This window comes from Cricetulus griseus, chromosome 3 (assembly GCF_003668045.3).
Source record: "Cricetulus griseus strain 17A/GY chromosome 3, alternate assembly CriGri-PICRH-1.0, whole genome shotgun sequence".
NCBI classification, from domain to species: Eukaryota; Metazoa; Chordata; class Mammalia; order Rodentia; family Cricetidae; genus Cricetulus; species Cricetulus griseus.
Window position 1 is genome coordinate 98,363,045 of NC_048596.1, and position 12,829 is coordinate 98,375,873.

The 12,829-nt window shown below is 36.6% G+C and overlaps 1 protein-coding gene across 3 annotated transcripts in view; it reads right to left on the minus strand.

Annotated features, from left to right (window-relative positions):
- Fchsd2 (FCH and double SH3 domains 2) overlaps positions 1-12,829 on the minus strand; it is a 210,325-nt gene that overhangs the window by 130,097 nt on the left and 67,399 nt on the right. For all 3 annotated transcript variants that reach the window (XM_035442345.1, XM_027407812.2, XM_035442346.1), the window contains exon 4: positions 3,723-3,799. In XM_035442345.1, coding sequence (XP_035298236.1) covers positions 3,723-3,799 — 77 coding nt within the window. The remainder of the gene's footprint in view (positions 1-3,722; positions 3,800-12,829) is intronic.

Below are 12,829 nucleotides of genomic sequence, written 5' to 3' on the forward strand. Positions count from 1 at the left end.
ATTCAGTGACATGGCCACACAATATAGTGAAGATAAAATCAGGGTGACCAGAGGGTCCATGGTGGGGCTATTTCAAGAAGCAGCATCTGCCTTGCCTGTAAATTGAATAAGTCTGTTTATAAACTTAATGGTTATGACAAAAATTTGGTATCATTTTACTAAGTTAGAGGAAGAAAATAATATAAAAGACTGAAAAGAAAATGCCCTGGAAGTCATTGTACAATCCTCCCTCCCTTCCTACTGTTTTTTAGTTGGTCAGTAAATATTTATTAAATGTCTTCTGTGCCAAGAACTGCTTTAGATACAGAGGAAGTTATCTATACTTTGCTTCAGAATAAATCTGACAAACCCCCAAACCAAATCTACTGTTACACCCTCTGGCTTCACTCTCTTAGAAACCTCTGAAATCTCCCCCACAATCTCATTTTTACTATAATTTTCATGGTTCAAATGAAGATAAATGAGGAATTATGAGGTTTATACTTGGGCATTTTTTGTGCTTTTGCTACTCTACCTTACACTATGTTTGTGGAATTAGCCATTAAGCTTCTCTACTAACATTCTTCAATGCCACTGTTACCTTCTGAATGAAAATTATAAACCCCTAGGCATGATCATCAAAGTCCTTTATGATGCTTACTTATATATTCTCCACACTCACTGCCAGGTTTAGCCTCTAACCTACACATTTCAAACTAGCCATCCTGAACTTATACTCTTACCCAATACCATAGTTTCCTATGCTCCACAACTTCAAGATGTCACTTCTGCTGGAATTCCTTTCACCAAGCTGTCTGCCTGGCAAAATCTTGTACATTCCTTAAGACTAAGTGCTATAAGCTGAGATTTTTCTGTCATATGTACCTCCACTACTTCCCAATTTGAAAACTGTTTATAGTGGCTACTTTCTGTAAGCTCCTGAAAAACAGACATCATTATCTTTCAAGGCCTATAATCCTAAAGTCTATTTTAACAGCTAACTTATTGTATAAAATAAGGATAATTATATTTTCCTCACTGGGTTGTTTCAAGAATCATGAACATCAATTAAGTTCACGTAAGGTATCTGGCATTTAGTAAATACTCAATAACTGTTAGCTTAAAACAACTCTTACAATAAGTTTTTATAAGCTTGCCTGCAGCATAGTCACTACCCTTCTTTCTTTAGTAACCTGAATTTCAAACAAACTAGAATGCACCTCACCCATTACTTGTGATCTATATCAGCGACACAGTCTCTTCTGGAGGGCTGATTCACATCAGTAATACAGAGCCTGTTTACTAACAACTGGGCTTTATTTTACCTATCTCTCTTATTTAGAATTGTTTATGTATTGGTAAGTCCATAAGAAAAAATCTCTATTTTTATTTCCTATTTTACTTTAATATTAAAATTATACCATTTATTATTTTGTAACTATGGAAGTTGAAATTTGCCAGTGTAAATAACTTCTGGGATTTCTTCTAATATTTCATATTCTAGCCCCCATTCTTTTTTATTTATTTATTTTTGGTTTTTCAGGACAGGGTTTCTCTGTGTAGCTTTGGAGCCTATCCTGGCACTTGCTCTGGAGACCAGGCTGGCCTCGAACTCACAGAGATCCGCCTGCCTCTGCCTCCCGAGTGCTGGGATTAAAGGCATGCACCACCAATGCCCAGCCTGCCCCCCATTCTTTTTTTGGGGGTGGTATCAAGATAGGGCTTTTTTGTGTAACAACTCTGGCTGTCCTAGAACTCACAGAGATCATACTGGGATTTAAGGTATGCTCCCCTTCAACCTGGTTCTAGCCCCATTCTTATTCTTATTCTTCTTGTTATTATTAGTATTATTAGTATTATTATTATTAATTCGAGTTAGGGAATAGGCTTGTTTCACATGTAATTCCCCTCTCCTTCTCCCTCCCCTCAGCCCCATCTAGCCCCATTCTTAAGAAATACTGTGATAATGTCAGTCTTCACCGACATTTCAGTTGCATGCTTTCTGACTCAGGTTTTAAACTGGACATTTTATACCGAGGTCTTAACTACTCATTGTTTTTTGTTTTTTGTTTTTTTTTCTATTGTACATTGGAATTGGTCTTAATTCCAAAAAGATGGTAAATGCTGAGTTCTTTAACTTCTCTACTTCCCAAAACTAAGGACATCCCTGAGCACAAAAAACAATAAATATTTTTAAAAATTTATTTAACTTTACTTTATGTGCATTGGGGTAAAGGTATCAGATCCACTGGAACTGGAGTTACAGACAGTTGTGAGCTGCCATGTGGGTGCTGGGAATTGAACCTGGGTCCTCTGGAAGAGCAGCCAGTGCTCTTAATCTCTGAGCCATCTCTCCAGCCTCTATTTTCAAATTTTGATGCCCCCAAAGGCATCAAAGTCTAAATAAAATCACAAGATATTGGTAGGCTACTGAGGACAAAATTTGTATTCTGCTGTCATTGGCCTTCTTTCAAAGTTTCATGTGGAACATGAACAGGTGTGCTTTGCTTTTGCACACCCTCTTAAATAAATACACTGCTAATGTTAAGTATCATGCTACATACAAAGCATTACTCACTCATTATTTAAAAACTCATTCACAAAGATCTCAACTTTCAAAAATTAAGGTTTACTTTGAACAAATCAATGAGCATGGTAGCAGTGTAATCTTGTTTCATTACTATTGCAACAATATTTTATTAGCATAGAGTCATAAGAAAACAACCTGTTTCTCTGTTCTTTCAATTCTACTTGTGGATATTGATTAATATATAATTTGGATTAAGATATGCTGAAATAATCTAATCACAAACCTTATTCACATGTTATAGAACATATATAGTTTTTGTTTTTCGAGACAGGGTTTCTCTGTGTAGCTTTGGAGCCTATCCTGGCAGTCTCTCTGGAGACCAGGCTGACCTCGAATTCATAGAGATCCACCTGCCTCTGCCTCCCGAGTGCTGGGATTAAAGGTGTGCGCCACCAACGCCCAGATATAGAATGTATTTTTAAAAATAATTATGTCTTAAAAACAAAGGCAAAGAAAGAAAAAATCCTTTTAAAAACTGGACTATTACATTATCTAACTGTAATAGGCCTCTGAGTAAAACCATTTAAAAAGAAAAAAAGGAACTGGAGTCATGACTTAGTCTGTACAAAGTACATCCCATTTAAGCATAAGGACGAGTTCAATTCCCAGAAACTACATAAAAAACTGGGTGTAGTGGCATGTACTTGTAATCCTAGCACTGGGGAGGTGGAGAAAAGACATTCCCTAGGGTTTGCTGGCCAACCAGCCTAGTCTGGCAAACTCCAGGGCCCAGTAAGAGACCCTGTACTAAAAAAACAAACAAACAACAACAACAACAAAAAAAAAAACAAACAAAAAAACGTTGTGCCAGGTGGTGGTAGCACACGCCTTTAATTCCAGCACTTGAAAGGCAGAGGCAAGGCTAGCCTGGACTACAAAGTGAGTTCCAGGACATTCAAAGCTGTTACACAGAGAAACCCTGTCTCAAAACAAAACAAAACACCAAGCTGATGGTATCAGAGAAGTGGTATCTGAGGCTGACCTCTGGCCTACACACACACACACACACACACACACACACACACACACACACACACACACACACACACACACACACACACACACACACACACACACACACACACACACACACACACACACACACACACACACACACACACACACAGACGTATACACACACTCAGTAAGTTACCTGTAATCATTCCGATCATCACTTTTTATTCCAGGCCAATCTCTCTTCAGGTATTGACTAGCCAACTTCTGGATACCCTGTTAAAAAAATATTAGAATGAGAAAAGTGGGACTTAAGGAAAATCCATTTCATATCAACAAACTATTTGACTGACCACACAGCTGGCAACTCAGGTTCCCACTGTCACTTGGCTGAGGCATGGGCCACATTTCTAAGTTCAAGCAACCAAACTCTTGTATATCAGGAGAGGAAAATATATCTACACATATATCATCCAATTCACAGCATGAACTAAAGCTCCTTTGGATCTTAAGTTCCTCCTGAACTTAGCATTAATTGGGATTTACTACTTTCAGGTACTATGTATTCTGAGAACTCACAATCTCTAGCACTTCCACTTAACATACTTATACTTGGCATACCCAACTGGTAAGTCTTTGTTGGCTACGAAACAGTATTTTTCTCACTTCTGTACTTTGTTCATGTTGTTTCCATCGCATGTATCTTCCTACAATCTCACAATCATACCTGCCAAATTCTTACCTCCCTTTCTTTTAAAGACTCTTGTATTTCATAAACAAGATACTCATAAATATAAGCAAAAAACCACAATTTTAATGCACATGTATTTCATTTAATTCTACTAAAACAATTTGTTATTATTCTTTATTTAGAGGTTGGAATTCTACATGAATAAACTATCTTTCTGAACTACTGGGCTCTCCTGAGATACAGTTCTTAATGAAGAGAGGATATTTAATTGTTCAGTTTTGTTCCATTATAAACTCATTTTAAATAATGAATGTGTTCTAACTAATTGCAGTCACATATATATATATATATATATATATATATATATATATATATATATATATAAATAGTCTGTAGGAAGTCTTCAAAACTGGCTCTATTATCATGACCCCAACAGACTTTTACTTATTCTGTTTTCTTTTCCAATTTCTGGCGCAGACCCTAAATAGGTTAGTTTTCCATAGAGTTCTAAGAAACTACTTATAGTGCATAAGCTAGGTATGTTCTTATCTTTTTTCTATCTTTTTAACCAATGTCTATACCTCCATTCAGTTACTCTGTCAAATAATCCTATTTATTTATAATCCTCATATCCAGTTACTATCTTGTTTAAATATTTTTTCTGTTTATTAACCATGAATTCCATTAGGCAGGGATCATGTTTATTTATTCATTTTTATTAATAAAGTACTATATCCACAGGCTATAACAGAGTGGTTAGTATTTAGTTGATGCTAAAATTATCCACTGACTGCTTAAATAAATTTCATTTATATTACTCTGATCTTAATGTATAACACCAATCTTTTGTGTTTTTTGTCATTGTAGATTTGAAATGTTTAGAACAAAATTTAGATAGTCCTTAATTTTTACATAGGAAAAATGATAATACAACTATTAGTTTTAACTAAATTCCTCAGTAAAATTAGTCATATTTGTCTAACCTCATGACTGAAAGAGATTATATGTGTTCCAAAGCAATGAAAAATCCGGAGTTTATTTCATACTGCACATTGATTTTGTAAAAGCTGAACTATGTCAAGATCCCTGAATAAAAGAACCCACTATCTGTAGAAAGAAGTAAGAGGTATACAACATAAAATGCCAAGCAACATGAAGGTTACTAGAGGGAAAAATGTAATATAAATACCAAAATAAGAAACAGATGCTGTGATATATATATTCTATGATCATGATTTTCAGCTCAAGTCTAAAGTATTTGCAGAACATTTAACATAGAACATGGTCTAAGAAATGAGCATCTTATGTAAAGGAAAAGGACAGAACGACAGCACTTTATACAGAAGAAATAAACTGCTTAACAAGAACCTTCACACTTTTCTTCATGCTCTAAGGCCTAACTTTTCAACAACAACGAAAAAGGAAACTTTATAATATTCAGATTTTACTTAAGGTTCATAGACAGTTGAATTCAAGCCAGGCATGGTGGTACATGCCTATAATCCCAGTACTTCGGAAACAGAGGTAAGAAGAGTCTCCACAAGTTTGATAGCAGCCTGGTCTACACAGCAAGTTCCAGGCCAGTATCAAAATGACAAGTTAAGTTTGAGCTAGAATCCAAAGTTCTCAAAAGATTTCATAAAAAGACATCATTTAAAGTAGATTTTATCAATTCTAAAAAAATGATCACATTAATTTGTTAACTTTTTATGCATTCTAAATCACAAAAGCAGTTTCTAGAGTTCTAAACCACAAAGGTGGACTGTATTAAACTGAATGAGCCTTTCAGAGATGAGTTGAGGGATTCATAACTGGACAAACAGTGAGCTCTCTAGATGAAAGACTTCATTCAAGTTAGTTCACAGAGACAGGAATCATGACTTCTATGTGCTCTATGCAGCTGTTCAGGATCTATTCTGCATAGATACTCAGAAATACTCTATGGCCATCAACAGTAAGGTCTTAAATAACATTTCATGCCTTTGAGGGTATTTTATATACTTAAATTAACTAGTTCACCTTCCAAAATATGCTTGAAGCTGTATCAGACAGATGAATAGTCTATTACAAAGAAAATTATCCACATTAATTAATTTGTAAGGGAAATAAAGTTGTGGCTGTCAATCTTTAAAAGGTTTTTCTTCAGTCACTCCCCTGGCCCATGGGAAGTAGTATTACTCTCTAAAACTGGTCCACTACACATATTTATTTACATCGAATTGAACACCACATACAAAAAGTCCATTTGACTAGCAATATAATTCCCACTGAAGCAGTGACTTCCATAAAAATGTAGTACTATCAGACAGCCTTTGGAACATCTAATGACATCCTATTCCAACTTTTTAAAAAGCTGTCAGTGTCTGATATAAGACTGGCTTTGTTTTACCATTCAATAACACTTGGTGTATTTCCCTAACAAGTGAAGAAATACAAAGAAAGCCACTGTTGAGAGACATTGGGAAATGGACTGATGGTTTAACCTTTGGCCCATTCGAGCCAGCAAACTGAGAAGTGTGCTCCTGGCTTTCCCAGAGTCATTCTGTATGTAGCCATTCTTTCCACAGCACAGAATAAAATTAAAACTTAAATTTTACTAAGAGTTTGGCATTAGGTGGCTTTTAAAATATTAGGAAACAACATTCTTTTTATTTTTTATTAATTTTTTCCCCAGCACCATTAGTTTTCCTCCCTTCTTTCTCTACTCCCAGTCTCTCCTTTCAGACCTCCTCCCCATACACTCCTCCTCTTTTCTCTTCAGAAAAGGGCAGGCCTCCCATGGATATCAGCCAGCCATGGTATATCAAGCCGCAATAAGTCTAGGTACATCCTTTCCTATTAAAGCTGGATGAGGCAATGCAGTAGGAGGAAAGGATCCCAAAAGCAGGTAACAGAGTCAAAGATACCCCAGCTCCCTCTGTTAGGAGTTCCACAAGAAGACAAAACTACACAACTGTAACATATGTGCAGAAGGCCGAGGTCAGTCCTATATAAGCTCTTTGGCTGTCATTTCAGTCTCTGTGACTACCTATGAGCCCAAGTTAGTTGATTCTGTGGGTTTTCTTTTGGTATCCTTAGCCCCTCTGACTCTCATAATCTTTTCTCCCCTCTTTCACAGAATTCCCTGAGGTCGGGTAGGTCTAATGCTTGGTTGTGGGTCTCTGCATCTGTTTGCATCATTTGCTGGGTGAAGCCTCTCTGATGACAACTTGGCTAGTCAATAATCTATGAGGATAGCAAAATATCATTATGAATCACTTCATTGCTTTTTTTTCCAGTCACATTTGGTTCTATTCTAGGTCTCTGGGCTATTCAGCCTCTAGATCTTGGACTTCTAGGTAGTATCAGAGGTGGGTTCCCTCTCAGTGACAGCAAAGTAGTCACTATATATCCAGTGCCAAGATCTTGGTTTCCAATACATTTTTCCAATAAGAAGAATCAGGGTTCCATACAAATAGGTTGACTTCTAGAGCTATGGTAGGAAATATACTAGGTGCTCCTGAACCATCTTATAGTGCCATAAAATAAAGACGGACGGACAGACAGACGGACGGATGGACGCACGCGCGCGCGCGCGCACACACACACACACACACACACACACACACACACACACACACACACACACACCCAGAGGAGGCATGTCAACAGGGTCCAGGAGTCAATAACAGGCTTCCTACCAGCCAAGAATGCAATGACTTGGGGCTAGAGAGATGGTTCAGTGGTTAAGAGCACTTATTGGTCTTCCAGAGGTCCTACTTTCGATTCCCAGAACTCAACACAGCATAAAAAAATATAGAATGAAACACTGTCACAGACCAATAGAGACCAAGAACTAAATGTAATTTTAATAGATGTGAAGAATAAAGGGGGGGAAAAACTGGTATTATCTAGGTATGTCAGAATCTTATTTGTGGTAATGTACTATTGTTGAATGTGAGGAATGTATGACAATGCTAACATATAATACAGAAATATGGGGAAGATAACTCTATTATCTTTGTTTTTTTTTTTTTAGTAAATTCAAAACTGCTCTAAAAGAAATAGCTTTGGGGTTTTATTTTAGGATTCCTGGATTTTACACACCAAGGACTTGTTACTTTGGGTTGTTTGTCTGTTTTAATGTTCTTTTTAACCCATGAGAAGGGTACAGAATGCTATTAGAGAGTGTTAGTCTTCAGTTTATGTATTTGGACATGAACAGATTTATTGGCACTAAGTTAAAACCCAAACTGAATGTAATAGAGCTCTAGTATTTTAAAATACTTTAAGGATATTCCAATGGGTTTGATAGGATTTTTATTTTCTTTCTTTCCCATTTTTAAGGTAGGGTCCCATCCATGATGGTTTAATTGGGAGTGTCCCCTCCAAGCATGTATGTTTGAATGTTTGGTTCCCAGTTGGTAGACTGTTTAGGTTTAGGAGGTGTGGCCTTGTTGAAAGAGGTACATGTGTCACTAGGGGTGGGCTAACAGGTTTCAAAAGCCCATGCTAGACAGTTTTCTATATATCTGCCTGCCACTTACAGATCAGATATAAACTCTAAACTACTGCTCTGGAACCATGTCTGCCTGCTTATAGCTTTGCTCCCTACCATGATAATGGTGAACTAACCCTCTGAAACTGTAAGCAAGCCCCCAATTATATTATTAATTTTATTCACTGCCTTGGTCATGGTGTTTCTTCACAGCAACAGAAAAGTAACTAAGACAGGTCCCATGTAGCCCAGGTTGGCCAAGGATGACCTTGAACTCCTCCGGCCTCCACCTCCAGCGTGTTGGGATTATATGCACGTGCTACATTGCCAAGTTTTATGTGGTCTAGGATCAAACCAAGGGATTTGTATATGTTAAACAAGGCCTCTACCAGTTAAACCATATCCCCAGCTCTGGTACACTCTTTTCTAATAAAAAAAATTTTAAAGAGATGAATGTTAAAAGAAAAATAAATACCTACATGTGTTAATATCCAGATACAATGATTAACAAAGTACTGATAGTTGAGAATTGAACAGATGAGTAATTAAGGACCACATACAGATAGATCATCTTGAATTATAGTTTTTTGATTGTAATTAAATTGTTTCTCTATCTCAAAATAGCATTATGAGTAAAGATTTTCTGGAAACCACATAATACAACAGTCAAAACATACATGAAAATGTACTCTGCTAAATAACTGGCTTTGTTTTGGGCTTGTGTTTTTGGATTTTTTGTTTGCTTTGTTTTTTCAAGGGTGGCCTTGAACTCACTGTGCAGTCCAGGTAGGCCTTGAACTCTTATCCTCCTGCCTTAGTATCCCAAGTGCTGGGGTTACAGGCACAAATCACTGTGCATAGCTTATGCTAAATGACATCAAATGAATACACGCAGAAGTACTTAGAACATGCTAGATATCTGGTTTATATAATGCCATCAATAACATGAGCACATAACTTAGAATCTACTTAATAAAAGGCATCCTCTTTTTACAGAAGTGCAAAGCTAAATCTACCCAATTGTGAATAATAAGTACCAGTTATCTAATTATTTAAGTTTTCTTCAACCTTGTCCCTGATAAATCTTGATTTCTTTTTTCCTGTACAAAAAAAAAAATCTACAATGGAAATATTATTCAAACTTTACTCAAGAAAAAAACTCTATAGACTTGAATACATCAATTTAGCTTTCTTCTGAAGTTTCAATAGCTTCATGCCATGGTGGTGCAGGCCTTTAATCTCATCACTTGGAGGGAAAAGCAAGAATGGCTCTGAGTTCTAGGCTAGCCTTATCTACAAAGTGAGTTGCAAGGCAGTCACAGCTACATAGTGAGACCATGACTCAAATAAACAGATAAAACAAAATTTCAGTACTTTTACTCTGTCTTCCATTTTTCAGTAGAATGCTTATCTAAGAATAATAGTTTTTCAGAATATTACAAGAGAGAAAACATCCTCAAAGCAGTACCATTTAAAATGTCTTCTAAATTTAAGGTCTTTTTTGCAGGGTGAAGAGTAGTTGGTACCTTTTTGAAAGGCCTTGCAAGAATGTTTTTATTAGGGGAGAAACGATTTGGTTTCTGTTGTTTTCAAGCAATAAAGTGTTACACTAGTCAGCATGACTGATCTACCCCCTGTCAAAGACAGCTGTAAAAGCAGTTCCTTTTTGAAAGCAGAAGCTGGAACGTATTTAATCAGCAAGCAAATGGTATCTCACGTGCTTCCCCAGCCATCTGGGAACAGAGGTGGAAATTCAGGAGAAATGACTCAAATGTGTCTGAACAGTTAAAGCAAAGGAGAGGCATTCCTTCTTTCATCTTCTTTACTGGATGGACACATATACAACTAATCACTGGAGCTAATATCTGAGAGTTTACTGTATATCAGGTGTTCACATTTCTTTATGAACTTTTATAACCATCATTTAATGTAGTAAACAACAGAGGTTTTAAAAGGTTAATTAATTTACATAAGATCATCAGGCTAGTTAAGCATAGGCTCAAATCCAGGTCATTTTTTCTAAGTTTAAAATACTTCCAGACTACTCAATTAGATAAAATCACGTATGCTATTTCAAATCACGATACATTTTGATTGACATCTATAAATGAGTTCTTTAAAGAACAGAACTATAAAAGCCTGGCATAGTTCACAATCTTTGCTCAGTAAATAATTCCTCACTTTGATGGACAATTATACATATCATATAAAATTAACAGTTTTTATTTTTCAGAGCAAATACATTGAACAGGAAGTACAAGGTTCCCACTCAGCTGTCATACCAGTTTTTATTATTAAAATTTTTCTTTAGCATGATGCATTTGTTACAATTAATGAAATATCAGCACATTATTAGCTAAAACTAAACCAGGCGGTGGTGGTGCATGCCTTTAATCTGAGCACTCGGGAGGCAGAGACAGGCAGATCTCTGTGAGGTCTACCAAGAGCTAGTTACAGAACAGCCTCCAAAGAGAAACCGTGTCTCAAAAAACAAAAACAAAAACAAACAAACAAACAAAAACCCCAAAACATTATTAACTAAAACTGATGGCTTGTATTACTGTTTACTATTCACGATATACCATTTTATTAGTTTTGACAAATGAACATCATCATATACCCACAGCTTTGTTACAATTTCACTACTCCAAAGCCTTCTGGTGCCTCTCTTCCTGCCTCATCCCCATAATCTCTTCCAATCGCTGATCTTTACTATCTACATAATTTTGCCTTATCAGCATGTATTTGCAATCATATAGCATACAGTTTTTTTCTATTAGAATCTTTCACTTGAAAATATGATTATGAAATTCCTCTATGAAAATGCTCACCGTCTGATTTACCACAGTATCCTTATCCATTCACCTATGGAAGGATATCTAAGGTGTTTATAAATTTTGGAAATTATAAAAAAATAGGTACAAATATTCATGTGCAGGATTTTTTGTGTGAGTGTATGCTTCCAACACATTTGGCTTAAATGTAAATGCTCATTGCTGATCATATATAACAAAACTTTTGTTTCCAAAAGTGGCAGTGCCATCTTGCATTACTACTGGCAACCAAGTGCTCCTGTTTCTCCACACCCTAAGCAGCATTTGGCATTCTAATAATTTGGCAATGTAGCTGTCTCATTAGTAATTTCCTAGTAACACATGCTAAGCATCTTTGCTTGCTCATTTGCCATCTTTAATTTTTTTTTTTTAAGCAGAGGTGTTTGTTCCAGTCTTTTGTCTGCTTTTAAGATGGAATGTGCCTTAATTAGGATAACTGTTGCTTTGATGAAACACCATGACTAAAAGCAACTTAGGGGAAAAAGTTTATTTCATTCACAGTTCCATATAACAGTTTATCATCAAAAGAAATGTGAGGGCAGGAACTCAAGCAGAACAGAAACCTGGAGGCAGATGCTGATGCAGAGGTCATGAAGAAGTACTATTTACTGGCTTGATTCTCATGGCTTGAGAAGCCTGCTGCTTTCTTATAGAACCCAGGACCAGGGATGGCACCACCAACAACGGGCTGGGCCCTCCTCCATCAATCATTAAGAAAATGCTCTACAGGCTTGCTTATAGCACAATCTTATAGAGACATTTACTAAAATGAGGCTCCCTCCTCTCAGCTGACTATAGCTTGTATCAAGTTGATATAAAACTAAACAGCACAGGATATTTTATTATTTAGTTTTAAGATTTCTTCCCCCCCCCCAAAAAAAGATTTCCTCCCATATTACTGATACAAATATTTTTCTTGCAAATATTTCTTCCATTCTGCGTTCTTCCTTTTTCTCTCTCCCTCCCTCCACCCTCCCTTCTTCCCTTTCTCCCTCCCTCCCTCCCTTCCTTCCTTTCATTGGTTTTTCAAAACAGGGTTTCTCTGTACTGCTTTGGAGCCTGTCCTGGAACACTCTGTGTAGACCAGGCTGGCCTCAAACTCACAGAGATCTGCCTGCCTCTACGTCCGGGGTGCTGGGATTAAAGGCCCAACACCAGGCTGTGTTTTTTCTTTTAACTTGCAGAGCAGCTGTCACTTAATATCTATTTTTAACATAGAGTTCTTATTAACGAGTGAAGGAGTCTTTAGGACACCAGAATCACATTAATCTAAGATAATGAAAATGCTTATGACACAGAAACAT